Here is a 26,625-nt window from a genome sequence, read left to right as displayed (position 1 = left end):
CTGACTTGGGTCTCGGGAATTTGACCTGAGCCTGCCGTACCATCAAGCGTTGAAAACCAAACGCATGCCAACTCTGGGGCGGCGCATCCCAATTAGGCAATCGTCGTAGTTCACGACGCCCGTCATAGCGCGCTAACTCAAGGCCGCCGTCTTCGCCTGTCTACGACAATTCTCACAAGGACTGCGTATCACGCGCTGGCTCGGAAAGAGCGGGTGGGGGAGGAAGACCCCGTCCGGGGCTCGCGCGTGCCCCAGCTGCAGTTTGATCCGGAGGGAGCGCGCCCACCCACGCCGGCCTCAACTTGAAGGGAAAACCGACGCACCCGCACGCGTGTGCGTGCAGACGACGTTCGTCCCTCGCGCGACGACCGTGGGATTGAGCGCAAGACAAGCCTGTGTGTGTGTACGTCTCCGTGCTGACTGGGCCATGCTCACCGCGGCTGGCGCTGCGAAGTGAGACCCGCCGGGGACGAGGGCAACCGATACCTGCCCTTCGGGCCCGGAGAGCTGTCTGAGACCTCGGATACCAATCTCATCAACAGCGATAGATCTTCTGTCACCTGCAATCGATCACATCGTCCCCGACAGCACACCGCATAGCAACTTCTGATATTATTTTTCATCTCTATCGGTCCGACTATTTTACACACCGAGCTTTCTGCGGTATAGATCTACTGCTACAAAGGAGGGGGGAGAGGGAGGTATAACGCCTGACAAATCGACGGTTGCACAAACAAAACAACACAGGACTAACACGATTCAACTAAATACTATCCGAACAAAACCGAGAGCGCGAAAACACAAGCGTCGTGAAAATACATGCAGGTAAAACGTCGCAAGACGTCAAAAAAAAAGGAGGCACTGTTGGCCAGAGGCCCCTCAAGCGAAAAACCGGCCTCGAGTCAAGCACCCAAGAAGAAAGAGCGTCCGTGCGTCCGTGTCACGAAACAAACGACCCGCGCAGCCCGCGAATGAGCTCCGTCCGCACACCGAGCAAGCGCCGCATCCGCCACCCACGCGCCCGCCATGCCTGCTGTTGCTGTTGTTGCGGCGACTCGGGCGAGAAGTGCGACTGCTCTGCGGGGGCGCGGGCGGGCGGCGTCGCAGGCTGCTGCTGCCGCCGCTGGGGCGTGAACGTTTCTTCTGCGACGGCAGACGCCTGTACGACGCCCTCCGCACCACTGCTGCTGCTGCCAGCGGTGTGCACGCTCTGCAGCGACGTGCTGCGCAGCGGCAGCCCCTGGAGGTCAAGCCCGTGGTGCTCGCCGGGGCGCTCAAAGTCGAAGAGCGGCAGCATCGGCACACTCGGGCGCCGCGCGAGCCCGTTGCTGCCTGTTGGGACGTTCTTCTCAGGCTTCGGCGGAACGGCTGGCGGGCGACGGCTGCTACTGCCGCGGCGTTCGGTGCTGGGCGGACGGCGCACGGGCGTCGGCGACGGCTCGACGGCGAGGACGATGACACCCCGCACGCCCCCGCCCACGACGCCCGGCTCGGTCGGCTGCTTGCCGCCAGCCCGCCGCTTACTTCCCGTGGCGACAGGCTGCGGCAGTGGTTTCGCGGGGTTGCCGGGAGAGGGAGACACGTCTGCGTCGGTGGCGCCGGCACGCGGAGCGTACGCCTCGAGCTTCGCCATGGTCTCCTGCAGCCGCGCCATGCTCATGTCGGGGTCGACGACGGTCAGGCGGTCGTGTGCGTCCACGTCTTCGCGCCAGCGGGGTGCGAACGAATTGCCGTTGCCGCTACTATCGCCCAGCGCGGGCCGCGCGAGCGGCAGCGACGGCGTGCTCGCGAACAGGGGCGTAGGCGGCAGCGGCAGGTTTGGTGGCGGGCCGTGGCACCGCGACACGTTAGGCAGCGGCGGCAGCGGTGGTGGCGGCGGTGGCGCCTCGAGCAGCAGGGACGTTTTCGACATCTCGAAGATGAACGACCGGGTCTCCCGCGCCTTTGGGGAAGCGGGCGTCGCGGGCGTCGACGGTGACCGCGGCGCATCCCCGTCGACCTGGCTCCCGGGGCTGTTGGCGGCGCTCGACGGCACGGGGCTCAGCGCCGCCGCGTCCGTTGCGAGCTTCAGCACGTACGGATTCCGCGGCAGCGAGGTTGTGGACCCTGTCGTCTGCCGCGCACGGAGCGCGGACACCGACTCGGGCGATGTCCCCACGAGCGGTGTCTCCGTCGTCCCATCGATCAGTGAGCGCCGGGCGGCGATGTTGGGCACCGACATCGAATTCCTCAACGCCTTCCGCAACCGGCTGAACTTGCTGATCCGGATCTCACCCAGCCTCGCGTCCTCCTCGTCCTCCGTGTCCGAATCGAACGCCGACCGCTCGATCGAGATCCGCTGGGCGGCGGCGGCAGCATTGTCATAGTCAAACGGCGGCTCGAGCGCGGGGGGCGGCGCCGCCGCCGCCGTTACCGCCGCGAGCTTGATCTCCTTGCCCACTGCGATACCGGGCGGCTGGTGCGTCCAGGCGGACGACGGCGTGAACGGCACGGCAGGCTCGGGCTCCTCCTCGCGCGAGTCGTCGGACGAGCTGCGCGGCACGGACGCGTCCTCGGGTGCACTCTCCGCGACGAGCTCGTCCCCGGGGGACGTGCCGGCGTAGGACAGCGGGCGGTCGGGGGTCCCTGCGAGCGCCGTGCCGCCGAGCCACCGCCGCACCTCCTCGCGCTTGCGGCGCACCTCCGGGTCGAGATCGAGCAGCGCGAGCGACACCGCGGCGGCGTCGTAGCTTGCAGAGCCGTCGTCGCACGCCGTCGCGCGGGGCACGACGATGCACAGGCCGCTCGCGTACGGCGGGGAGTGCGAGCCCATCGGGCGCGGGCCCAGTGGCGTCCGGTCGGGGCGGCGGTACTGCGAGAGGCTCGAGCCGCTGCTGGCCGACGGCGTGTCGGCGTCGTGGGGGTACGGGGACCGGCGGTGCTCGTGGTTGAGCGCACGCTCGGCCTGTTGGACCTCCCTCCACTTGGGCAGTTTTCGGCCTATGGGCAGGGCGACCGGGCTGAGGCGGTAGGGCGAGTGCAGGGAAGACGTTGTGACGGACCGTCTTCGGGGGTATGAGCTGGTGTAAAAGGGGGCCCTGTCGCTTGGATATGCTCCGTACGAGTGTTTGGAGGGCGAGGGCGTGCGCCAGGGGGGCTGGGAGAGAGACGGGGTTGTTGGGATAGCTGACGTGCTTGGCGACGTCGGTGATGGGTAGAATGGGGGGCTAGAGGGACGTCAGGATTGCTCTGTGGATACGAACCGGGACCGTTGAAAGTAAAACTCACGTAGTTGGTGTAAACGGCTCGTGCGAAGCGGGCTGTGCTCTTTGGTCGGAGGCGGCGAGAGGCGCCAGGGCGGGGACTCGGGGCGGGATGATTCTGGTGGGCGAGTGGGTGGTGGGGGAGGTCATCTTGCCGTTGGATAAGAGCGAGCCTTGCTTCTGGAGAGCAGCCTCAAAGGTCTCTACTGCCTGGTCCCTGAGTGAAAACATGCTGGGGGAGCTGGTTACCACCCTCGCACCGATGGCACTGTAGGAGAGAGATGGGGGCGGTGCGGGACTGTGCAGTTGATGGGGGGTTTGTTGGATGGGTCGCCATGGGTCGCGATTGGGAGGACCGGCAAGATGGGGCAGACGTTGGGATGGCGCATCTCGTTTTTGCCTGGGAGCTGGACGTGTTCGGAGAGGAGAGAGGGGAGGGTCTGTGCGGGACTGGGACGGGCTGCGACCGACGTCGGCAGCGACGCAGAGGGCTGGAGGCATACTCCAGATACATGTACTGAGCGGAAGAGGGCCTGGGGACGACGGGGACGCGGAAGAGCTGGCGAGCGCGGACTTGGGCACTAATAGAGAGCCTGAGGACGAGAGGCCGCGGCGGGAATGGGCCCGGAGAGAGCCTGAGAGCTAAACGGGAGTCGATCAAAGTATGCCCTCGACAGATGCGGTTCATATGTACACAACCGCTCCCCGTCCCTGATACCATCTCCTCTTCTCGCCCGCCGACACCCACCCCCGCCCATCCTCGCCGTCTGCACCGCCTCCAGCCAGCACATGCCACCCAGCACGTCCACCGCCTGCCAGCGCACGGCGCCCGCACCAGCAGACACGACAGCGGCCGCCAGTCGCGCCTGCGGAGGGCGGACGGCGCCGGACGAAGCGCAGAGGCAGGCCAGAAGACCTCAACAGAGATCAGATCTCACTTCGAACCTTGCTCACGGCGAAATTCCCTATATGGAAGCCTTTCTGGAAACGGCTCAAGGCGCGCGAGGGCGGCGCGCGGCACACCTGCGATAAATACACCGCACACCCCGTCCTGCACCGGTGGCCCAAGGACACCATCTCGGGGGGAGGTAATTGCCCCGTACAACGAGCAAAATGAAGCCCGGTGACCAGACAGCTGCCCGTGCATCACGAGAATGACAGAAGATCATCTTCTCCAACACGCTGTACTCACGAGCATCAGCCACCAGCATTCGCCACTACACCCACCGTGAGCACCACACGGGCCCAGAGGCCCTTCGCCAAAAAATGTTGCATAATATGCGTATCGCGATCAAGCCGCACAGATCCTCCACCACACGCTTCATAAACGTAACAAAGACCGTAGTCGCTTTCCGCTCAACCGCCTCAATCAACAGAACCGGGCCTCGTCAGAGTTCTCTACTCAAACCCAATCATGCCTGAGACCCGCAACGAAGATTGCGTGTGGGTCCCGCAGGCAGTTTGGCCTCCTCTTTCCGCGCGTGGCTTCCGCCCCGACGCCGTGTCCGCCCGCGCCCGCTTCTCTCATCGCAGATAGAGGTACGGAGGCAGTCCCCGTCAGCAACGGGTCGAGATAGCAGGCGACCCGGACGCAACTCCATGTCCATATCCGCCCCGGCTCGAAGGAGACCTGTCTGTTTGTGGAACAAGTGCCGCCACTCGCAGCTCCCAGGAAGAAGTCGCGCGAGCCAGAGCGCGCACGAGCCTCGACCGTCGATCTGTTCGTCGGCATGGCACGCACAACCCGCCGCACCTTCGCACCGCGCCTTCCTTTCCTTTCCTTCCTTCCACCCAACAGAAACGGCCGACACACGAACCGAAGAACGGACAAGTGCGCAGCGCACATGTCGCGTGCCCGCCTCTCGACCACCTCTGCGCCACGAAGCTTTCCCCATCGGAAAGCGTGCCACGGGTCGCCACGAAGCCGCAGAAGGGGTAAAAGAGGGGAGGGCCCAAGGGGGTGCTGGTGCCTGGAACGGCGCCGGGCGCCGAGCGGCGCAAGGGACGCGTAATTTTCCCCCCGTTTAATGAAATGGAGTGATAAGCTCCATCAGCCGCGCACCGCGCACCGCGTGGGCCGCCGCTGCCGCTGAATGGATGGCTGCTCCCCGTGCTTCGCGCTTCGCCGCGGTTCGCGGGTGCGCGGGGCGCGGGGCGCATCGTCGCCGACGTGGCAAGGCGACAGGGGAGCGAGTGGGGCTGCAGTGGCGAAATTCGTCGGGGAGCCGCGTGCCGTGCGCCATAGTGAGATGATCTGTTGGTGTGTCGAGCCTAAGGTGCACGAATCAGTACGGGTGCAGTAGCTCCGAGTCAGAGGAGAGAGTAGGCTGCGCCATTATCGTAGTATCTTTCCTCAGTGCGTGTAACGATTACGTCGTGGCGGCTCATCGTTGCGGGTTGACAAGCCGTCTGGGCAATACACCCTGTACCCAGGGCTGCCGCAGCACCCTTAAAAACGATTCTGCCTCATCTCACTGGTACCCACGGCATCCCCCAGGCTGGCACAGCTGAGCCGCCGCAGTCCCGGGCGAATGACGAGATGATCGAGTATCAGGCAGCTTAGTTCTCACTAGCCTGCTGCCACACGCACCCAGGCGTACGGAAGCCAGGATTTAGAGCGCCCCGCCCTTACTATGACGCGTGGCAATCCAGGGCCCTGTGTTCAACGCGCAATGCCCACAGAAAATCGCGGAGACTCACTCGCGGGTGCTAAAGATAGGACAGTGTGAACTGGCTTCCCAAGAACGCAGTACATTGTCGCACATGGTGGAGGAGTCCAATGGAGTCAAAGCTGGCTGAAATTAACGGGACACGGTGGCCGCACCCTGCGCTTGGTGCGAGTAAGTTCATCAGATAGAGCCAGTCACGAGCCTGCACTAACCAAAAATTGACTCGTGAACTCAAAAGCCAGATAGGTAAGCAACGGTATGCATGACAACCCAATTGTTCAACAGTATGCGCTGGATGAGGACAGCAGACCACTGAAGTCGGCCTCGTGATGACGGCGGTCGAAGACGAAACACGAGCACTGCCACACCTCCGTTTGCGTCCGTTTGGCACCAACTTCGTGGCGTTTGCGCTATCTTATCGGTACCGCCAGCTTTTCGTATCACATGGGTGCGTATCACTCGCAACGGGCCACATATCCAAGTGTTTTGACGCGGCACCGCATGGTCGGGGACCGGCGGCTCGCCCGTTAGACCCTTCGACGTTCGCGACTCTCTGGCCACTTGCCCGATGCCTTCTTCCGCCAACATCAGACCAGGTGGACTTGTACACATAGGCATAATGTGCATGGGCACAAAGGCTTGCTGGGATGACGTCCGCGCGCACCAGAGAGAAACCTGCTCGGGACCAAGGCGGTGCCGCAAGCCGCGCTGACAGATACGACACGCCCGGGTTGATGCAGAAGTGGCTTTGTGCTGGCGCAGTACCGTGCAGTACTTGAACTACGCACTCATGGGTCAGCGCAAGGCCACGAGTTGGGTAGGGCCTCACCATTAAACGTGCGGGGAGCGCGCGGGGGGCTCATGCGTTTACAACCTTAGCTACTAGTGAACAAAGGTTGCTTGGAAACGTATACACCGCCTGTACACATCTCTATCCTGTAGCCCTCTGTGGTATGACATTAGCCAACGGCAAGCGCACAGTCGATGAGGGTATGCTGCAATGAGCCCCAGGCAGCGCTAATGCCAACATCCCGAACCCCACCAGATTCTGGCGCCGCGTCCAACTCCGACCCCGAGAGGGTCCAGGACCCCTTCGTTCACACGGTCAATTGCCTCCTGGACGCCTCGTAATGCCGCAACCAGAGTTAGTTGATCCATCGCTCCCCGCTCTTGGTGGGCCAGGGGTGCCTGCTTTGATGCAAGCAATTCTGCCACGGCCAAAAACGCCACCACCCTGAAGTATACCATTCGTCGCGGGGGGTACCTCTGCCCACGCCTTGAGCTGCCCGTTCCGTTGTTCTGTCTGAGACCACCGACCCACATAAACCTCCGGTTTGCCCGCCCAAGAATATTAATATGGTCTTCAATCTCACGCACTCCAACATATGCCAGTGGACATTACCGGTATTCGCATCCGTCCGCGCGCCTGTAGCACGCCCACGACTCGGACATGCCGTGCTATGCGGGTATGTTCACGACGCATGGTGTTCCATCAGTGCAACGAAGATCTAGCGCATGCCGTACACAGGACCCGATGCTACCTTGCGCCTCCTTACGCCTGTTCAGCATCAGAAACAACATGCCTAAGGGCCTTCCGTGGCAAAAACATTTTGAAGACGACGAGGACGCGGAGCTCAGATCTCATTTGGGCCCGACAGCCTGCCAAATGAGGCAGGAGCTATCGTGACACGAGTCGTCTGGCGAGGCTGGAGAGGTTCGGATCACGTCCTGCGACTACGTTCCGACGAGTCTGACTGGAGGGCGATCTAGCAGTCTGGTACAACCGTCGGGGTTTGAAATGACACTTTCATATTTGAAATCCGTACAAGAGCATCTCCAAAAGCGTGTCTTAAATGACCTGCGGGAAGTTACTTAATTAATTTCAGGTTGTTCAATAAACACAATCGCAGAGGACCACCACCGGCTAACAAACTCACTTTAAGAGTCGAGACATTCCTTGACCTTGTCTAGGGTCGAGCGTCTAGGCGGGACCGCCCCTTCTTGCCAAACCAAACCCGGAATGCTTCTACCTCTTGCTATATATAAACCCAGTGGCACTCCACCGGGACTGTACAGCACAGACATTCACCTCTCACATGTCCAACTCCCTGGCAATGTGCTCAAAAGCCCAAGCGTCGGACGGCTCGCGCAATTATGTTCCTCTCACAAAGACAGTTCCTCGGCCATATCTCCGAGTCCTGCCAAACGACCCATACTTCCACCCTCGCCGTCTGGTCATGAGCGACCGAGACTGGGACCAATGGGAATTCTCGTGCGGCGGCTTCGGAGGTGTCGGCCTGCTGGAAGCGTACGAGAGACGACTCGAAAGTCTCGACCAGCGCGACGATCAGCTGTTCCCGGCAGACTATGTCAAAGTTTCTTTCCTCATTGCGGTGCGTCGGATTACCGTAGAGGCCGGAGACTGTCCTCCGTTCATGGCTGACGATAACCTGCTCCTCAGGTTCACGGGTACAAAAGGTTCCGCCACATTAAGAGCGTGCAGCGCACCCGCGGCGGCATTGCACTCCCGACGTTGCGGCACAGGGTAGTCGAATGCGTCGCAGAGGCCGTATTCGCGTTCCTGAAGCAGGTGATCCTCACGCCCCTGGCCAATATCTCCATATGCTCATGCGCCCGTCTACGCCTTATTTGCAGGCCGAGACTACAAGCGACCATGACGGCTCTGTGGCGTTCGGCTCCGGAGGCCTCCAGCTGCAGGACTTGTACCTGCTCGAGCTGCACCGCCACGGCAAGACACTTATCCCCGTTTTGGGGTACGTGCCACCGACCCTTCTCGAGGTCTGTGCATCGACATCGATGTGGAAATCATCTGAGGCTGACTCTTGTGTCTCGACCGCAGTTCGGCTGGCTCCAAAGCGCCGGCGCGTTCGCTTCAGCTTAGCAGGCTTTCTAGACATTCCTGACGAGGTCCAAAGCTCGCTTTTGCCTCCACTGCCATGCATTCTGTCCTGCTAGCGCCTTTATGCTTTACCGTCTCTCTGACCTATTCGAGTTCTGCCTTGATACTTGATTCCAGCTGATTTAGTGCGCCCCGGTTGGCAGTGGTGTGCAGGCTGAGTTACCTGATTTGAATGGACGCAACTTGCACTTGGCACAGGAATTTTTCGGGTGGCCTGATAGGGTGAGCATGATAGCCTAATTGTCCTCCGGTAAGATGTAGGCCATCGTCTCATGGCCGAAAACAAAGCTCGAGCACACCTCCGTTTGTGTCTATTTGGCATCGACTTCGTGGCGCTGCGCTATCTTATCGCTATCGCCAGCTTTTGCTTTTCGTGTCGTCCTCTCACGCGCTTGCAGTAATGGACCACATGCATCTTGACGCTTACAAAGACGCGTCGCACGGTCGGGCACCGGCGGCCCGATCCCAAGGCCCTATAGCTCTCGTCGCGACACTCTTATCACTTGCCCGACATCTCCCCCAACACAACCATGGGTTCCGCTCCGTCCAAGCCCGCCTCCCCCGCCGCAGAGCGCGACGTCTCCGAGAAGCAGAGCGCGCAAGACGTGACAGAGAGCCTGTCCTCGCTGCGCGTGTCCGACCCGGCCTCCGCGGATGGCTCTCTGAGCGTGAGCAGTCTGCTCCAGTGGGAGCAGCAGATCGCGGAGACCCCCAGCGTCGAGCTTGCGCGCACGATCCTGAACCATGCGGACCTCAAGCAGACGCTTCTCAACCGCAAGACCGTCGTCACTGACCAGCACGTCTTCAACACCGAGCTCAAGTTCAAGACCGGCCCCATCACGAACCAGAAGAGCAGCGGCCGGTGCTGGCTGTTTGCGACGACGAACGTGCTGCGCTACAACATCATGAAGAAGTTCAACCTAGAGGAGTTCCAGCTCTCGCAGGTGCGCATCGCGGGGTGCTACTCGTTATCGAAACGTCTCTCACGCGACTCCAGTCGTATCTATTCTTCTACGACAAGCTCAACAAGGCCAACTACTTCCTCGAGCTCATGATTGAGCATGCCGACCTCCCCCTCGAAGACCGTCTCGTCAAACACCTCTCGTCCTCGGGCTCCATCATAAGCGACGGCGGACAGTGGGACATGGCCGTGAACCTGCTCGAGGTGCGTGTGTGCCTTGCCTTATCACGTGCCCACGCTCTGACTGACGCGCATGCACGGGTGCTGTCAGACCTACGGCATCGTCCCACAGGCGGTGTACCCCGAGTCCTTTAGCTCGTCGCTCTCGGCTCCACTGAACACGCTCCTGAAGACGAAGCTTCGCGAGCACGCTCTCATCCTGCGCGCCCTGCACCAGTCGCTGCTGCGCGCCGGGCACGACGGCGCCGCAGCCGCCAGCGCGGCACGCGCGAAGAAAGAGGAGCTCATGAAGGAGGTGTACACGATCATGACCGCCGCGCTCGGCGTGCCGCCGCTGCCGCGCGCGCACGGCCAGTCGGAGCCGTTCGTGTGGGACTACTACGACAAGGACGGCAAGCCCGGGCACTGGGAGGGCACGCCGCAGGAGTTCTACGCGATCGCCAAGGGCGAGCACTCGCCGAAGGACAGCTTCTCGCTCATCCACGACCCGAGGAACGCGTTCGGCAAGCTGTACACAGTCGACAAGCTCGGGAACATCTGGGGTGCCAGACCTGTCCTCTGTGAGTCTGCGCTTTCGTATCGTGTCGTGCATCCCGTGTTCACGCGCGACTCTGCCTCCAGACGTAAACACGAAGATCGACGACCTGAAGCAGGCAGTCGTGAAGATGATCCAGGCTGGCGTACCTGTGTTCTTTGGCTGCGACGTGGGTCAGTCCTCTGAGCGCAACCTGGGTATCATGGACACCAAGTTGTATGAGTTTGAGGTGAGCTGCCCCTTCAACGCATGCGATGTTCTTGCCAACTCGCATCCTGGGTTTCAGCGCGCCTTTGGCATCAAGCTCGGTCTATCAAAAGCAGACCGTCTGCAGACGGGCGAGTCCGCGATGACGCACGCCATGGTCATCTCCGGTGTTCACGTTGACCCGTCCTCCGGCAAGCCTGTGCGGTACCAGGTCGAGAACTCGTGGGGCGAAGATCCCGGAAATAAGGGGTACTTCATCATGACTGACGAGTGGTTCGACGAGTGAGTACACTGCTCCCGCCAGCTCTATCTCTGATTGCCGTGTTATACAGATATGTCTTCCAGGTCGTGGTCCCCAAGGCTCTCGCGCCCAAGGAGCTTGTCAAGGTATTCGAGAGCGACGATAAGGTTGTTCTGCCGGCTTGGGACCCTATGGTACGTCTTGGAGTATTTTTATCACTTGTGTAGCTCTGATCCCTGCGTGTAGGGTGCGTTGGCGTAAATGCTCGTTGCAGGATACACTGGAGCCAAGAGACTGTAGAGCTGATGAACCGACCTTGTGCATTTGTCGTGATGTCTTCTTGGTTTCAGTTCAACATAAGTAAATTGTGCTATATACTGAATATCTCTTTGTGCGATGCCGGCCCTGCGTGAAGGTTGTATCCGCGGCGTGCGCTTTCCCTAACCCGCCACGTGGGTTCATTAAGATTTATTAGGCGCCAGAGCTTTTACCTGACTCGGTGTGGGGTTCGAGTCGTTCGACTTCGCCTGGGGAATCCCTACTCTCCTCACCGAACCATGGCGAGCCTCCTACGCTCACGACTCAGCACCGTACGCACGGTCAGCTCGCGATGCTTCTCCTCAACAGCGCGCCGCCTGGACTCGGACAACGTCCCCAAGCCGCCCCCGCCCATCGACGACTCGACGTCTGCGCTCGACTATAAGCGGTCCCACCACGCCCGTCCGCCTCCGCTGCCGACGATGGACCTCCCGCGCTCGCGCACGGCGGAGGAGGCCGTCACGAACATCCTCTACAACACGCCCCCACCAAGCCTGCAGCCGTTCAAGAGGTGCGTTCTTCCCTGGTTGACTCACGCTGACTTTGCGCGCTGACCGGAGAGCGCGGTGTCCGCCTAGGCACGTCCTGAACTGCCTGGTGCAGAACGAGCCGGGTGTGCTGTCGCGCGTGTCGGGCATCATCGCCGGCAGGGGGTTCAACATCGACTCCCTGGTCGTATGTAGGACCGAGATCCGCGACCTCAGTCGTATGTGCATCGTCATCCGCGGCCAGGACGGCGTTGTCGAGCAGGCGCGGCGGCAGCTCGAGGATCTGGTGCGTGTGTCCTGCCAATCTCATGTTGAACGCGATACGATATGTGCCCCTGGCAGGTCCCCGTTTGGGCCGTCCTCGACTACACCAACACGAACTGCATCGAGCGCGAGCTCCTGCTCGCCAAGGTCTCCATTCTCGGCCCCGAGTACGTCGAAGACCAGTACGGCGGCGGTCCCACGCACGCGCCGCGCCGGCCAGACGACGCGAAGCTCGGCGCCGAGATGAACCTCGTGCAAAACTTTGAGCGTGCCGCGCACCCCGACGCGGCGGAGACACTCGCACCTGCGCCCCTGACGTCGTCAGAGCTGCTCCGGATGAAGAGCGACCACCTGCAGTCCATCTCCGTGCTCGCAGACCAGTTTGGGGCCCGACTCGTCGACGTCAGCGAGCACAGCGTCATCGTCGAGATCAGCGGGAAGACGTCCAAGGTCGAGGCGTTCCTCAGCTTGCTGAAGCCGTTTGGTCTCCTCGAGTCGGCTCGTACTGGTGCGTAGCGGACTGATCCCTGTTTGCGCTGGTAATGATGTTGATCTCGTCCCTAGGTCTTATGGCGATGCCCCGCTCTCCCTTCATGTCTTCCGATGAAGCCGAGACTGCAACAGAAGAGGGCGGCATCGTCGATGCCAGTCTTCTCCCTCCAGGTTAAATCTCGCGCAGCACTCATTTGCTTCATACTAGTGAAATGTATGCTCACTACGGCAGTCTTACTCAATTATCTGGTTTCTGTACGGGAGAAAAGTACCTAACGATTGCACGAATGCTATTCTTCGGGACAGGACTCGATGTATGAACGTAGCGTAGAGGCAAGGGCGGCGATCGACAGCAAGAGGACAAGTTTGCAAACCAAAAGGAAGAGAACCAACGATTATCACGACATTGCATGCGGGAATGGAAGAAAGCAAATGATGCGCAAGCCCATAGGATGGTGAAGAGAGGAGAATGATGAACCCGAGAATACATACGGTTAAAAAAATACCATCACGTCCATCCGTGGCATGTATGAGTAAGAAACGGTACGGAAGACGGCAAAGCACTGCTACCATGATATTAGAATACAATCCTGCGATAGGTGTGGACATCACGTCCGTGAGGATGTCGGTGACGGTGGCTTCGAGCCGGGCTGGCCGCCATTGGTGGCGACACTGAGCCCAGACTTGGGCTGCTGCTGAGCCTGCGTGCACGCCTCGCGGACTTTGCGTATCCACGTCTGCGCGAGGGCAGAGCTCGAGGTGATGTACGTGTATGATTTCGCGCTTGTCATTACCACGAACTCGCGCTCGCCTTTCGGCTCAATGCCGATGACGCTCGTTTTGTTGTCCTTGTCGCGCTCGGACAACCGCAAGGACAGCTCGTTGCTCAGCTGGTATGGCCGGCCAGGCTTGTGCTTGAGGCAGACCAGTCGGCGGTCGGTAAGCACCAGCTCGCGGGTCTTCCGCCGTGGAGCTCCTGCAATGGCTAATAATCGACTGGCGCGTCTTCGCAGGACACTCTTCTCGACCATTGCGTTGAAGAGCACCAGTTCTCCTACCATAAGAAGCGCAGACCTATGGCATAATCAGTAAATGAAAGGGTCAAATTCACTAGCCTGACAGTACATACCACTCTTCATCATCCCCGGACAGCCCATTACCATGGATAGGCGTCTGCGTTCGGTCTCTACCACGCGCTATCGCCAATGCTGCGTCTAATGTAGTGCTCGGCGGGCTGCCGTCCGATGAGCTTGTTGTAGAGCCTGCGGAGAACGAATCTCGCGGGCCGCTGGTAACCAGAGGGACGTCGATCGGCTGCGTCCTCACTGCTGACGGAATGTCATCGAGTGTCGGCGCGACAGTGTCCCGATCTTCGTCCGCTTCGGCACCTGAATCTGTCTTCTCGCTTTCTGACGTCTGCCTCGATAGCGGCAGTGGCTGTGAAGGCTCTTGTGGCGATGCCTGCAAATCACTCTCCGCAAATCGCACCCCAGACCCTGAGTGTGAGTGTCCGTTGGCCCCGTTCGCCTTGCTCAATGGCCTAGGGGTCTGCCGACCGTTTGTCTCCGCCGCACCGACAGGTATGCTCGGTGAGGGCACGTATGTCGGTCGCGTCTCGCCCATGGGTCCCACCTCTTCAACCCGACCATTCTGCTGACCCGATGTTGCTTGCATCTCCGCGAACCTGACCTCCCCACCCTGATCGTCATCTGACGCCCAGCTCATCTCATCCTCGTCTCGCCCGCTGTCTACCATCTCATCCCACGCCGCACCTACATCATCCCACCGCCCTTCAGCAGCCTGTGGATCCTTCTTAACAAGACCCACTTCGAGCGGTGGTGCTGGAGAGGTCCAAAGTAATTTCCAGTCTATACTCGAGAAGAACGGGTGCGACCGCAGGGCCTTCATGTCGTTTTCGCTGCCTGGTGCACCGGCTCCTAGTCGCTGTCCCGGATCGCGCACCTATAGGACGTTAGCCGGCTACATGCAGGTAACGCAGCAGGCTCGACGCACCAGAAGCTTTGAGACCAGATCTTGAGCCTGCTCGTCGAACCCGTCGGGGAAAGTATAATCGAGCTGCTTAATCTTCTGCCAGGTGAGGTATTCTGACAAGCCCTGGAACGCGAAGCGGCCTGCAATCATCTGGTAGAGGATGCAGCCAAGGGCCCAGAGGTCCGAGCTGGTGATCGCTTGAGCTGATCGCTTAGGGTGCGGGCTCCAAGGCAATGACGCACCTTTTGCTTGTCTCGTTCACTTCCAACAGCTCCGGCGATATGTACTGAGCAGTTCCGACCCACGTCTTGGCACGGTCGGCTGGGGAAGCAGGTTACAAATAGAGTATATGAATGCATCCAGGAGATCTAACCTGCGGAGTTAACAATTTTGCCTGTCCCAAAGTCCGTAAGCTTGAGATGATAATTGTCGTCTAGCAGCAGATTCTCCGGCTTCAAGTCGCTGGAAGGCACGTCAGAAGACCAGTTAATTCGCGTAGAGCATACACTGACCGATGTATGACACCCTTCGTGTGCATGTAGTCGAGCGCATCTATGAGTTGCGCCGTGTAGTACCGTGCGCAATCAATAGAGAGCGACCCTAATCTAGATATTCGAGATTGTAGTTCCCCATTCCGCGCGAGATCCAGGACAAAGACTGGGCAGAAGCTCACGACGTTGGCTCAATTGAGAGGTTCAGGATGTGGATGCTCACATAGACTCCATTCATCTTGGAACGTCCAGTGCAAATGAACGATGCCGGGATGCTCTGCGCCGAGCCGCACGAGGGTGTTTTTCTCGGCCAACGCGGTCGCGAGCTTGTTGTTGCGCTTCAAGTGGCCCTTGTCGAGGACCTTGATCGCGTACTCCCGTCCCGTACTCCGGTGCCGCGCCAGCATGACCTGTTGCCCCACATTCATACGTGCCCCACAAAGCGATGTTTTACGTAGCACTCACGGTCGAATAGGATCCCTCGCCGAGTACCCGTCCGAACTCAAAGTCGCCCGCACTTATGCGACCATTGACTGAGCTCTGGCGTGACCTGGACTGGCCACGGAGCGGTGCTGGAGGCCGCAGCTCTGTGTGCCTGTCTTCTGAGCCGTCTGCGATTCCTAGCTCCCGAGTGAGGTACTGTGGAGGCCTCGATCCGCGCGGAGTCTGCGGGGGCTGCGGGCTCCGAGAACGCACCGACCTGCGTTGTGGAGATGTAAAGTTTCGTGTCGGGCGTGGCCGAACGGGAGTTTGGATGGTCAGATCAGAGGTAGAGCTGGAGCTGGAAGACGAGGAGATGACTGAGGCGTTCCTACTAAGGTCTGCAAGCGTCGGTTGCCCGTCTTGAGGAGACGGCGAAGTGACTTGGAGTTTGATCATTCCAGAGAGACCTGCCACTAGAAATTACGAGGTTTGGGGTAAAAGGAGAGAGTAAAGGTACCGCCTGTGCGATAATTATTATACGTGGACGATGTGAAAAAGAAAAGAGAGCTCAGAAATCCTCAATCCATCGGCCCTTGGGGAGACAGTAACGGGCGCCCGCGCTCCAGCACAGCCGGAATCTAGGCTCGGTCACGCTTGTGACCGTGATGTATCAGCGCTTCCTGGAACGACCCCGCCACGTTGACGGCGGCTACGTCACAGTCTGTCACTTTTTCGAGTGTCACTTTTTCCCATACGTGGTGGAAGTGGTCTGGCTCGATCAATGGCACAGCATCCGCTCCGCCGGCAGGTGGTCAGTGTCCAGACAACGGAGTGCACCCTGCAGCCAATCTTAGCCCAATCGTACTCTTGTTCGACGGCAAAGGCCTTGAGCATCTTTGTTTCACGATAATGTGCTCTTGGAAAAAACTGGGAACAATAAAAGACCTAGAGAACATGCTAAAGACACACATAGTCGTTACGGTCGCGGTTTAGTCGGGTCGTGTGCCATGCGAGATATCGTGAGTACACGACGTGAAACAGGTAAAACTAGAAGTACAACTATGGAAATAGGAAGAATGTCACCATACAATAGAATAGCGTTCGGGGGCATGAATCAAGAATCTTCTTTCTTCTTTCCTTGTTCATCCTCGGGAGACGGAGGTATGTCTGGACCACTCTTTTCTTGCGCGTCAGGTATACGGGAAGTCTCAACCTCCTGAACGCTAGCCATACGGTCCGGTGTGTCGGACAAAGCTGTCATGCCAACGTTCACCATCTCCCCCTCGCTGCGCGACTTGCGCTGCTGACTGCGTTCCTGCGGCGTTCGCCAACCGCTCCCGGCTGGAGGCGGAGAGCTGGTCACCGGCGAGGTACGGATGACGCGATGCTTCGCTAGCGCGCTGAGCGACTGTCCCAGGGATGACGTGCGCGAGAGTGGTCCGTCAGCGCGTGTGAAGGACAGCGAAGGCGAGCCGGGCTGAGAGCGAGATTTGGTGATCTTTCTCTCTTCGGTTCCGTGATCGGGTACAGAGACGGTTGTAGTGCCTTCGGATGGCACAACAGGAGAGTTCTGCACAGAGTGTGCACGTCCACGGGCACGAGGTCGTTCTTTCCGAGCCGAGACATACGTCTTCAGCTGCCCCTGACCCTCGGAATCGAACTCGTCATAGATCTCCTCACCAATGAGCTCTGTAAGTCGTGTCAGCCATGCGATAAAAAGAGCATCGTGTTCCGTGCGTACCTTCCAAAACGTCCTCCAAAGTGATGATACCAAGAGGAGCGACGGATGCATCGAAACCCTGCAAGAACTAAAGTACGATCAGTATCAAGGCACACTAGCATGGTGACGTTATGTGCGAACCTCGTTTGCGTTGTTCTTTGGAAGTACGGCATCGTCGGGCATAGCCTGTTCCCTTCCAGGTGCCATTAGCCTAGCCCAGGTGCTTTGCGGTAAGGTCGGACCCTTGTATTCCTGTTCTTCCTGGGCCTCCAATTTCTCCTCTTCCTCCTTCCTGTCTCCCTTCTCGACATCCTGATCACTTGACTTGCGCCTGAAACGTTTTTTCCATTTTTTCTTCAAGCTATCGCGGGTGCTGCCGGCTGAGCTTCCTTTGGCGATATCTTCCGCGCCGTGCTCAGACTCGGGTTCGGTTTCAGAATCCGATTCGCTGTCGCTGCAATCGATCCCGACACGCTCCTTCAGACGCTGCGTCAAGCCCTTCTTAACTTCGTGCTTGATACTCGCGGCTCTTTCCTCGCTATATCGTGACACGATAGCCATGTGCGAGCGACCCTCCTGGAATTTATCCAAGATTTGTAGCAATGACGTGTTGTTCGGAACGCAGGACACCCGGTGGAGCGGCAGGGACCGGAGAGGCGTGGATTCCCTCGAGTCTAGCATGAGACACTAGAAGGACAGAGCGTAAGGTTCTGTCGGGCGCTGTAACTGACTGGACACTTACCTGCTTCACAAGAAGGATGCCAACAATCTTCTTAACTTTCTGCGTCGGCGAAACACTCTTCTTTCCCAGGAACACTTCACTTTCAGCGACGATAGGCACGTCGACCTCATCGTACACAGGAATACGCGAGTGACCTGTCTCGCTGATTCTCTTCATGGTGTCACGGTCAAGTTTAGTATCAATATTGAGCATGAACACCTTGTCCATGGGTGTCATGGCCTGTCTGACAACCTTCTCCTGCAAATCTAGGGTGGCACCGATAATCGCGACGGTATCCATTTTGAGATCGCCTCCAAGCTCGCCAGTAGTGGCATGCATGGCAATGAGCTCCTTCAACTCGGCACGGCGATACATGATACCATGGTGAGAACCCAGGGTGAATTCAAGCAGCTTGGCGACGGGCCAAGAAACTACACCCTGAGAGATTGTGAGCAGCTGGCAAAAATCCGATTTGATAGCCAACACACCAAGCCCCAAATGAGGATCCGTACGAACCAGGCCATACGAGCACCGATGGCCAGTCCGTAACGAGTGCATAGTGACTGCGGAATAATTTCCGAAAAGCTGCGTATAATCAATCATCATGTTTCCCCCTATCATGAGCAACATCACGACTCACATGACAATGAGCACTGTACTGGCGACTACACTGAGGGGACCGCCACCCAAGACGGGATCCGAGATGACCGGCAATGTCTCGTTGGCGATCATGTTGGCGAGGAGCAGCGTGACAAGTAAAAGATGGCCATTCTTGCGAATTGGTTCAATCTTCCTCGCGTATTCCCTCTGTTTGCTGTGTAAAAAAAGTAACGTCAGTATTTGCCCATATGAAGCATAGCGAAAAGACGCGGCAGGCAGGCGGAGATGTTGACAAGTCGAGCTCAATCAAGACTCGATGATCATGGTTACGCGAATACAGTATGCCGGTGATACTAGCGCCAACTGGCTAGATGATGAGAAAGCGAAGTGGAACTCACGGAGTACCGCTGATACTCAGTATATGCAACTGCGTCTCGTCCAAACTCATGTAGCCGAGCGTCAGCCCAGCAAACAGACCAGACAACAGGACGAGGATGGGTATTAGGCATGCGAAGACGATGAACTTGGCATCATGCTTTTCTCGCTTGGCGAAGGTATGGGTAATCAAGTCAGGTGGCGCGGAGGCGTCGCCACCGTTGAGGATGCGCGAGACGACCTTGGAGCCATAGTGTGTGATGAGCTGAGCAATCGGATAGAGGACGCCAGGTGAGCGGGATCGTAGGTTGGCGGGGGTAGGAACCATGCAAGGCGGGGAGATGAGAGTAAGAGACGGAGAGAGCTCCTCGCTTTTTTCTCGTTGTATATGGCGGCCGGTGGACCTCGTCGGTGCCACAAGCGCCAAGCCGCGGCTCGATCAACAATTACCCGGAAAGGCAAAAGCCGCGGCGGCCGCCATCACTGGATTAGATCAGCACCACCGCCCCACGCCTCGGTCCTCGCGGCTGAGCATATGAAATCCCAATGCCGTGCGCTTTGGTTCTTGCGCAGCGTTAGGCTGTGCAGAAGTCGATGCGAGAGGAGAGAACGACGCAACTTTCTCCCGTATAACAAACGGAAGGTTAGTCGCCCGAGTCATGGGAAGCCGAGTGCTAGTGAGTCCGCGCCGCGGTTCTCTACGAAGAGAACAAAAAACTTTTTATTCGTCACGGCGGCGATTAGGACTCATTGGAGGCGAGTGATAGCAAGCTATATCATTTAGGAGGTATAGACTACCTCCGCTAGTATTAATTACTGTACGGGAGACATGTGTATGTAAAGGAGCGGGGTGACATGTGCATACCGGTGACCACAACGCACAGTCCGCAGTGACACGTTCAAGGGAGTCCATGAGATTTTGCCCATACTCTGCCAGGCAACCCCAGCATACCTCCTCTCCTGCAGACCTCCTCGAGTGCATCAAGTTTAAGGTCTGCACCCATAGCGCCGTTGATCGTGACGGCAACGCCCCGCGGACGAGTATTGTCGTACGCCACGGTAACGCCCACCAGCCCGGAGATTGGCGGACGCTCAGGAGACGTCATATCAATTTTTGTTACTCGCTGTGGCACAGACATGACAGCAATCTCCGTGGGATCAAATAGATCCTGCATGAGCACGGGCACTCCATTGTGGATGTAAACGTTGACTGGCATCCTGCTCGGCGTGATGGTCCCTGAGATGGCTTCATTGAGGCCACAAATCGTAAGGAATGATTGGAACTCGTACCTCCAAGAACGGCTTGTAGCTCGTCCTCTGTTGCTTCTTCCTTCCCAGTCTCGCTAGGGGCGATAGGCTCTGTACTGATGCCCTCCGGCACCCACTGGCATCCTAGGAGAGTCTCATTAAGCCAGCACTGTTCTTTCACAATCTGTACCGAAATGAGTATGATGCTCAGTTCAAAGCAAGAACACGAACTCACCTCGAGGACACCCCAAACGGTCTTTATATGGTGCACGTATATCTTCTCCAGCCGGAACCCTGGTTCTTCTGGGACCTCGAGGCGCAGCTGCAATGGTGGGTGTGCCGAGGTAGGAGAAGTCTGTGTAAGCTGTCAGCATTGATAGATGAACTTGCGATAAGCGTTGTACGAACATAAACGGCAGTGTAATATTCAGGGGACAAATGGCTGCTCGGGCTGAGCTTATGTCATGGTTCAGCACATTTCACTCGGCGAATTTATTCTGCGTACTCACAAGCATGCCGACCCAGCTAGGTGCAGCGGCACTTCCCATAATCGACACGTGATTCTCAGGGGCGATGCCTCCGAAAGGATTCAGAACCATCTCGATCTCCTTCATTCGTGACTGGCTCATCACCACTCCGGGATACTTGCCGCCATCAGTGAAGTCCAGCACATGGCTGTAGGTACCCTTATTCTGGCCAGTGACTGTCGGGAAGTACACGTCCTTCTGGTCCCCAGAGGGTACCAATAGGAACGTTGGGCGTATTGCGAGAGCCTCAATACCTACAGGACTCTCCTCCCCTGTGAGAGCTGTGTCGCCAGAAGACGTGAGTACAAGATTAACCGTAGTTACCCCCTGAGGACGTGGGTGCCGTCCGGCATATGAGCGAATCAGGGAGACAGGAATGTCCAACTTCGGTAAGGAGGAGCCGTCTGGGACAGTTGAAGCCGTAGTCGATGAGCGTAGCATAGTGAGGTACGCTCGTGGTGATACATGAATGAGGAACGATAGTGACGGGACAGAAAGGTAGGGGAGTGGGAGCCCATGCGCACGTGTAAGGAAAATGTCCAGAGGACACGGCCCAGAGGTCAGCTCTCTAGTTCAAGATACCGGATTAGAAGACTCAATTAACAGGAATGCGTCGCACGCACTTGGTTATAGCAATCGCTTCCTCGGAGGCGAATCGTTCAACATCCGACGCCAGCGCGTCGACGTTATTGAACCAGCGAAGACCCGCGTCACCTTCGTCCTCCGCCAGTTTATCGAGCATCATCAAGTACTTGAAGCTGCTCACGATGCGAGAGCCCGTCCGATGCGCCTCTTCCGGATCCTGAAGCTCGTCTTCCTTCTGCACCTCAGCGAGGAACTCGCCTAGAGTGCCGGTTAGGAACCCGTCCAGTGATGTCGAACCAGCAGTTGTAGAACCGGCGGTCCCGTTCGGAACAGCATACGAAGTCTTTACTCCGGTGACGCCGATCCTTGGATTTAGAGTGCTCGAGCGGTCGATGGCAAGATTCATGTCAATAACGATCACTTTGCCTCCGAGGATCAGAGTGATGTGACCATCCTTTTCCTCCTTTTCTCGGAAAGCCTCCATCCCAGCCGAGGTGCCCCATGTTTCAAAGCGAGAGATACACCAGTCGACGAGAGCGGTCCTATCCAGAGGGATATCTTCGCCATAGAGTATACCAAGTCGCTTCCGCAGTATATCTGTGGATTTCCGAATTGTTTGTTCTACCTACTAATCTTTACTATCAGCAGCCATAATTCATAACCGAAAAAGACTTGACATTATGCACGGTTTGCGCTATGTTCGTCTGCTGCTTGAACAGTGAGAACAGCTTCGGGTTTGTCATCGGCAGCGTAACGTGCGCATTCAGAGTCGTAGAAATCTGCATTGTCGCGTTTGCAAGCTCGTGCAGTATTTTTGCCGCATTCTCAGAGTCGTTTGAGAACGGGTGTGTTGACTGGGACGGGAAGGCGTCGTGAGAACCGAAGTCCTGCACAAGGGACAGGATGGTTCGTGCGTTCGCTCCGCTTGGGGTTGGTTGGCTCGAAGACGAGTCCATCTACGTCCCCAAAACGCGTCCGTCTATATAGTGAAGGAAATACGGGCGCATGACACTTACCAGAGCCAGCCGACGCGCTGTTGGTTGCGGTTCGGCGAGAAGCTGTAATTAGCGCGCATTTTCTCTCAGGGGAGTACTCTGATGCCATCTCTCCCACGCCACGAGCAGCTCGTGTTTTCTTCTTTTTATCGTGACATAGAAGAGCAATTATCGACATATTTTACACTTCCCTTACAAATGCAGTATGTATTGCATCACAATCGAACGGAGCTACTATCATTACCTGAGGGCTACCAACACATGCCACCAGGGCTTTCAGACGTGCCAGGGCGGGACCACCAACACATTTTGTGCAACTCTGGTGTTCATGCTCTCTCCTCGGCCAAGAATACATATAAAACGACCTGGCGATCCTCTCAGAAACATGATCATCGGACGATGCTTGCAAGACCGGCCGACACAAGGTGGCCTGAGAGGCCTGAGATCCCTTACTGGCGTCAATTAGGACGCGTCAGGCCCTTGCAGCTCTCATGGGCTTCACGCAAGTAGTCGCTTCAAAAACATCGAAGCTGGAATCAACACATACTACCGCGCGCGCAGTTAGACCATTTACGGCGTGGAATAACTGAGATAATACTAAGCCCACTATGGGTAGATGAACACGAGCCTATAAGCTGTTAAGTGGCCTTTGTATGCAGTCGTTGTTGTTTCAACCACTCACTCTTGGTCACTCAGCCTCTGTTCCTCGCGATACTTCTTCACCAGCCTCCCTGCCGGCTTATTTGCCGCCTGCTGGGCGAGCCCACGAGCTCTCTCCACTCCCATAGAATCAAAGAGCCTCTCCCTCTCAGCCTTCCAGAGTGTATCCCGGATCCACTCAAGGTAGATCGTAGCGTCGGGGCAGATGTACTCGGGCTTAGGCCGGAGCCGCTCAGCGATGCACTCGAGCCTCCTGCGGCCGTACAGGTCGAGGCTACCTACGCGGAATAACAGGCCCTGCTTGCGGCACGTACCGCGGTAGTACGGCCAGGGCGTGGACGAAGCAAGGAAATCCGATCGCTCATGGAAGACTGACCTGTGCACGAGGTCCAAGGCACGCATCTGCGCTTGGTCGTCTGCCACTCCCTCGCCGAGGAACCAGCAGATGAATGGAAGTCTGAAGCCAGGTTTGCATATCCCAGGAGACTGGGGGTCGAAATGGTCGGGGTAGACAATGTAGATATCGGTTATGCCAGGACGCTCTTCTTTGTTGCGACTCCCATGGAATCCCTCGTCGACAAGGCGTTCAAGCTCAGTCGCAGTAGGTTGTGCGTCGTCGTCTAGACCATTTGCCGCCGGTGGACGAGAACTCTGGGGCGATGTGTGCCGAATGTTGGAGATGGGTAGTAGACGCGGCGGACCCCAAACTCGTTCAGCTCATATCTTGGCCAGGGCCGCCGAAGACTTTGCGGGGACATTGTCAAGGGTATGGCACGCGGCTTGTGGTTATGATCCTGGTCAGGGAGTGAGCCTAAAAGAGAAATGAAAGATGTGGCTGTTATGCGATGTGTGACCAAATATGTTGCCTATTGTAGTACGCGGCCTCAAGCCTCTATTGTGCCATAGCGGGGATTTAGCCGATGAGTATCTTGCAGTAGTATTGGAAGGGTAGTAGTGTCATATGATTATAGATTCGCAAAGGTGGCATGACATACAATCACATTTGCCACGTACAAATACAGCGCCGAGTTTTCGGCCCAACTTTCGCAGGCAAATGCAGTGGCTTCCGACAGGGAGAATTTAGTCCTCAGGTTCGCGCGGGTTTAGTTTGCATACCGCCTCGTACTCCTCATAGGGCTCTACAGTAAACTCGAGTGGCTCGGTTAAGGGGAAGAAGCTCTTGCCACGTTCCTCCAACTGTTTCAGGCGCGCAGCAGTGGCGGGCCGTGATCTGTTGACGCTGTAGAGCTTGATGCGATGCGCGGAGGAAGTGACATGCAAATCCCAGCTGTAAAAGCAGTATGTCAGTAACTGCAAGAGAAGTCGACAGACGACAGCAAAACTCACTTCCAGGCAGAGCGAACATACGTAGGCTCGGTGTTATTTGAAGAATCCCAAGTGCGTACGCAGAACTCGAGCCAGCCCTCGGCGTCAACCGGAACCTCCATCTCCCAAAGCCGCCACGCATGGTAATGCTGCCATACGAATCAGCCGAAGTCGTCGCTACCTAAGGTATGCACCTTACCTTCTTCGTCAAGTTCTCAGGAGGCACAGCGTACCAGACATGGCCACTGTGTGTGAATTCAGCACTAACGATCTCGGCGAGCAGCGACCTCAACACGAACCCGTCGGGACTGATCTCAACACGCTCGACCCAACTTCCGTTCCCACTATAGGCCCAACCCTTGAGGGCAATCTTGCCGTCGTGGATGATAACGTTACCATCCTTAGGCGATATGATGGCGCTCCTGAGGACCGCAAGATGTAAGCACCACTGCGACCACATGATATGCATGAGACACGCACGATACAGGCATTGCCTGAATAGAGAATCCATTGCTGATCTTGACGTTCTGCTTTCCAACCTGCCGCCACCAGTTAGCAACCAGAATGGCGATTGTACTAGCTAAGATTCTGCATACCTGCTGGGTATAGTACAAGTACTCCTGGCGTTGCACGGGACCCATGCTCGGCTCCTCAAGGGCGTTGATACGATACACCCACTTGCAGCTCCGCGCGCCGATGTAGCCAGTGATAACCATACGGAGAGGGCCACCATGAATCTTGGGTAGCGGCTCGCCGTTCATCTCCCAGGCGAGAAGCACTTCTTCATTATTTCGAACCTTGCGCCAAGGCACGGAAACGGCGTAGTTGAAAACCTCGCCCTTCTTGAAGTACGTGTCTGCACCGATGAATTCAAGGTGCTTGGCCTCAGGAAGGACGCCGCCACAGGCATACTTCAATACCTTTTTCAGAGGTACACCACGATAAACGGCCGTGCCGCTACAAACCAGATTAGGGGTGGTCCATTCAGCATTCAAAGTACGTACATAGCTCCTTCACCCCACGGGGCATTAATCACTACCACTCGTTAGCCTATACAGCTTCAGCTAGCATGCCGTAAGATACTTACACTCATCGCCATCACCAGGATAGACCTCAATTTGTTCGCGACGTCTAGTACCACTGCATTGGATAGTCACGGTTACCTCGGCTTGACTACAGGACATCAGAATGCATTTGTGCTCGCACGAGGAGCAGGACCCACGGGAATTTATTTGGGTCTTTGAGGTCCTTCATGCACAACTTAATCGGAGTCTTGACTAGGCCGCCAATTTCCAGCTCGAAAGCGTCTTCATCGATTTCGGGAACGCCGCCATGGTTTCGAATACTATCACAAAATGAGCATGATCCCTTGCACGAGGTAGAAAACACTTACAAGTGATGCTTATTCTGGGTGATCTTGCCATCGCCGAGTAGGTACTGTGGCCTCGTCTCGCCGTTATACGGGAAGTCGAGGAGATGCAGCATGTCGTGCTTCTCCTTCTGGACAGTCTCCCAGCTGAAGTCGACAATTGACTTAAGGCCGAGGGCCTCATGGTATTCCTTCCAGCGGTGTCCGATCAGGACTGGGTTCGTCTTGGGTAACGGTTCGAGCTGGAATTCTGTATGATGGACGGTGAGTTATCGCGTCATTTACTAAATCACGCAGAGAGCTGAAACTAATTTAGCGCCGTGAACAAGACGGCGATGTCATTGAAGTCCGTATCGTTAGGACTCGCCAGTCCTCCAAACGTCGAAGTTGACGGGCATACTCACCAGGAAATCCAGAGAACTTTTTGCTCTTCAGAATCTCAGCTGCGATGCGCTTGCGCTCTGGATATTTTTCCCACTCGACGTAGCTGTGGAACACGGGGTTAGTGCACTCATACCAACACTGGGGGGAACACCTACCCTTTCCAGCCGGGTCGCTCCTCTGGGAACAGTTTGCTGAGGGGGACACCATTGTACGTCTCTTCAAAGGCAGACATGGTGTAGGGGAGCAATATGAAGATGAAGGTCGGCCTTATCTTCAGGGATAGGACTTCTGGGTGGCCAATGCGTTACCGATATTATATGGTTGACGGCGTTTGTCCTGAGCGGAAGATGAGACGCGTGAATGGACTCGTCTGAATCAGCACACTGCCCCTATTCCTGTGAAGCATATCTCGTTAGGCAGATCTCGGGTGGTGGCACATCATCTGCACGCATCGTGCGCGATAACTCCCGGTCGGTCTCGCGCGGTGTCTGCAACATCACTGTACTCTTCGTGTGGGATCGGCCCGCCTGGCATTGACAGAGAACAAGCCCAGAAGACGTAAAGACCCCCAGGGCCTCGTGGCCGAATGAGAGCGTACTGGAACATTGCATTGGGTCGTCTTAAGAACGAACACAAGTCGAAACCTAGATATAGACCAATACGTCATCCCTTCCACGACAAAGCGCACACAA

General features: G+C 57.3%; 10 protein-coding genes across 10 annotated transcripts; 3 read left to right on the top strand and 7 right to left on the bottom strand.

Moving 5' to 3' along the window:
• Window positions 1-681: 681 nt before the first annotated feature.
• On the bottom strand, window positions 682-2,855 carry PHACADRAFT_258286 (uncharacterized protein). Its single transcript, XM_007397070.1, has one exon. The coding sequence runs from the start codon at window positions 2,810-2,812 to the stop codon at window positions 941-943; it is 1,872 nt and encodes a 623-aa protein (XP_007397132.1). The 5' UTR covers window positions 2,813-2,855; the 3' UTR covers window positions 682-940.
• Window positions 2,856-3,235: 380 nt separating this feature from the next.
• Window positions 3,236-4,334, bottom strand: PHACADRAFT_258285 (uncharacterized protein). Its single transcript, XM_007397069.1, has one exon. It carries the CDS (start codon window positions 3,741-3,743, stop codon window positions 3,264-3,266), a length of 480 nt encoding a protein of 159 aa, XP_007397131.1. The 5' UTR covers window positions 3,744-4,334; the 3' UTR covers window positions 3,236-3,263.
• A 919-nt stretch (window positions 4,335-5,253) lies between these two features.
• Window positions 5,254-5,771, bottom strand: PHACADRAFT_258284 (uncharacterized protein). Its single transcript, XM_007397068.1, has one exon. It carries the CDS (start codon window positions 5,483-5,485, stop codon window positions 5,267-5,269), a length of 219 nt encoding a protein of 72 aa, XP_007397130.1. The 5' UTR covers window positions 5,486-5,771; the 3' UTR covers window positions 5,254-5,266.
• A 2,202-nt stretch (window positions 5,772-7,973) lies between these two features.
• PHACADRAFT_210237 (uncharacterized protein) lies at window positions 7,974-8,813 on the top strand (the record flags this gene model as incomplete). The annotated part of the gene is made up of 4 exons (XM_007397067.1): window positions 7,974-8,304; window positions 8,373-8,501; window positions 8,567-8,710; window positions 8,772-8,813. Exons 1-4 carry the CDS (start codon window positions 8,008-8,010, stop codon window positions 8,811-8,813), a joined length of 612 nt encoding a protein of 203 aa, XP_007397129.1. The 5' UTR covers window positions 7,974-8,007.
• Window positions 8,814-9,296: 483 nt separating this feature from the next.
• Window positions 9,297-11,357, top strand: PHACADRAFT_174941 (uncharacterized protein). The gene is made up of 7 exons (XM_007397066.1): window positions 9,297-9,775; window positions 9,829-9,996; window positions 10,064-10,532; window positions 10,594-10,736; window positions 10,794-10,996; window positions 11,047-11,149; window positions 11,202-11,357. Exons 1-7 carry the CDS (start codon window positions 9,362-9,364, stop codon window positions 11,214-11,216), a joined length of 1,515 nt encoding a protein of 504 aa, XP_007397128.1. The 5' UTR covers window positions 9,297-9,361; the 3' UTR covers window positions 11,217-11,357.
• Window positions 11,358-11,509: 152 nt separating this feature from the next.
• PHACADRAFT_258278 (uncharacterized protein) lies at window positions 11,510-15,876 on the top strand (the record flags this gene model as incomplete). The annotated part of the gene is made up of 11 exons (XM_007397065.1): window positions 11,510-11,784; window positions 11,852-12,047; window positions 12,104-12,533; window positions 12,590-13,591; window positions 13,647-14,479; window positions 14,531-14,696; window positions 14,752-14,830; window positions 14,883-14,971; window positions 15,022-15,166; window positions 15,224-15,410; window positions 15,466-15,876. 4 exons carry the CDS (start codon window positions 11,513-11,515, stop codon window positions 12,691-12,693), a joined length of 1,002 nt encoding a protein of 333 aa, XP_007397127.1. The 3' UTR covers window positions 12,694-13,591; window positions 13,647-14,479; window positions 14,531-14,696; window positions 14,752-14,830; window positions 14,883-14,971; window positions 15,022-15,166; window positions 15,224-15,410; window positions 15,466-15,876.
• Window positions 15,877-16,297: 421 nt separating this feature from the next.
• Window positions 16,298-19,334, bottom strand: PHACADRAFT_123492 (uncharacterized protein). The gene is made up of 7 exons (XM_007397064.1): window positions 18,863-19,334; window positions 18,505-18,678; window positions 18,353-18,449; window positions 17,886-18,302; window positions 17,285-17,830; window positions 17,165-17,231; window positions 16,298-17,112 (listed from the first exon to the last, which is right to left on the bottom strand). Exons 1-7 carry the CDS (start codon window positions 19,165-19,167, stop codon window positions 16,538-16,540), a joined length of 2,181 nt encoding a protein of 726 aa, XP_007397126.1. The 5' UTR covers window positions 19,168-19,334; the 3' UTR covers window positions 16,298-16,537.
• A 262-nt stretch (window positions 19,335-19,596) lies between these two features.
• PHACADRAFT_258272 (uncharacterized protein) lies at window positions 19,597-22,051 on the bottom strand. Its single transcript, XM_007397063.1, has 6 exons — window positions 21,238-22,051; window positions 20,597-21,182; window positions 20,496-20,543; window positions 20,323-20,442; window positions 20,130-20,271; window positions 19,597-20,076 (listed from the first exon to the last, which is right to left on the bottom strand). Exons 1-6 carry the CDS (start codon window positions 21,681-21,683, stop codon window positions 19,739-19,741), a joined length of 1,680 nt encoding a protein of 559 aa, XP_007397125.1. The 5' UTR covers window positions 21,684-22,051; the 3' UTR covers window positions 19,597-19,738.
• An 821-nt stretch (window positions 22,052-22,872) lies between these two features.
• On the bottom strand, window positions 22,873-23,612 carry PHACADRAFT_185359 (uncharacterized protein; the record flags this gene model as incomplete). The annotated part of the gene is made up of 2 exons (XM_007397062.1): window positions 22,873-23,505; window positions 23,556-23,612. 2 exons carry the CDS (start codon window positions 23,610-23,612, stop codon window positions 22,873-22,875), a joined length of 690 nt encoding a protein of 229 aa, XP_007397124.1.
• A 171-nt stretch (window positions 23,613-23,783) lies between these two features.
• PHACADRAFT_258270 (uncharacterized protein) lies at window positions 23,784-26,198 on the bottom strand. The gene is made up of 12 exons (XM_007397061.1): window positions 26,089-26,198; window positions 25,954-26,036; window positions 25,574-25,799; window positions 25,403-25,525; window positions 25,268-25,353; window positions 25,185-25,215; window positions 24,777-25,137; window positions 24,661-24,719; window positions 24,480-24,602; window positions 24,380-24,425; window positions 24,202-24,329; window positions 23,784-24,142 (listed from the first exon to the last, which is right to left on the bottom strand). Exons 1-12 carry the CDS (start codon window positions 26,163-26,165, stop codon window positions 23,935-23,937), a joined length of 1,551 nt encoding a protein of 516 aa, XP_007397123.1. The 5' UTR covers window positions 26,166-26,198; the 3' UTR covers window positions 23,784-23,934.
• Between the last annotated feature and the right edge of the window lie 427 nt (window positions 26,199-26,625).

This window comes from Phanerochaete carnosa (assembly GCF_000300595.1).
Source record: "Phanerochaete carnosa HHB-10118-sp unplaced genomic scaffold PHACAscaffold_6, whole genome shotgun sequence".
NCBI classification, from domain to species: Eukaryota; Fungi; Basidiomycota; class Agaricomycetes; order Polyporales; family Phanerochaetaceae; genus Phanerochaete; species Phanerochaete carnosa.
The sequence above is the reverse complement of the archived record's forward strand: the minus strand, read 5'-3'. Positions and strand labels throughout refer to the sequence as shown.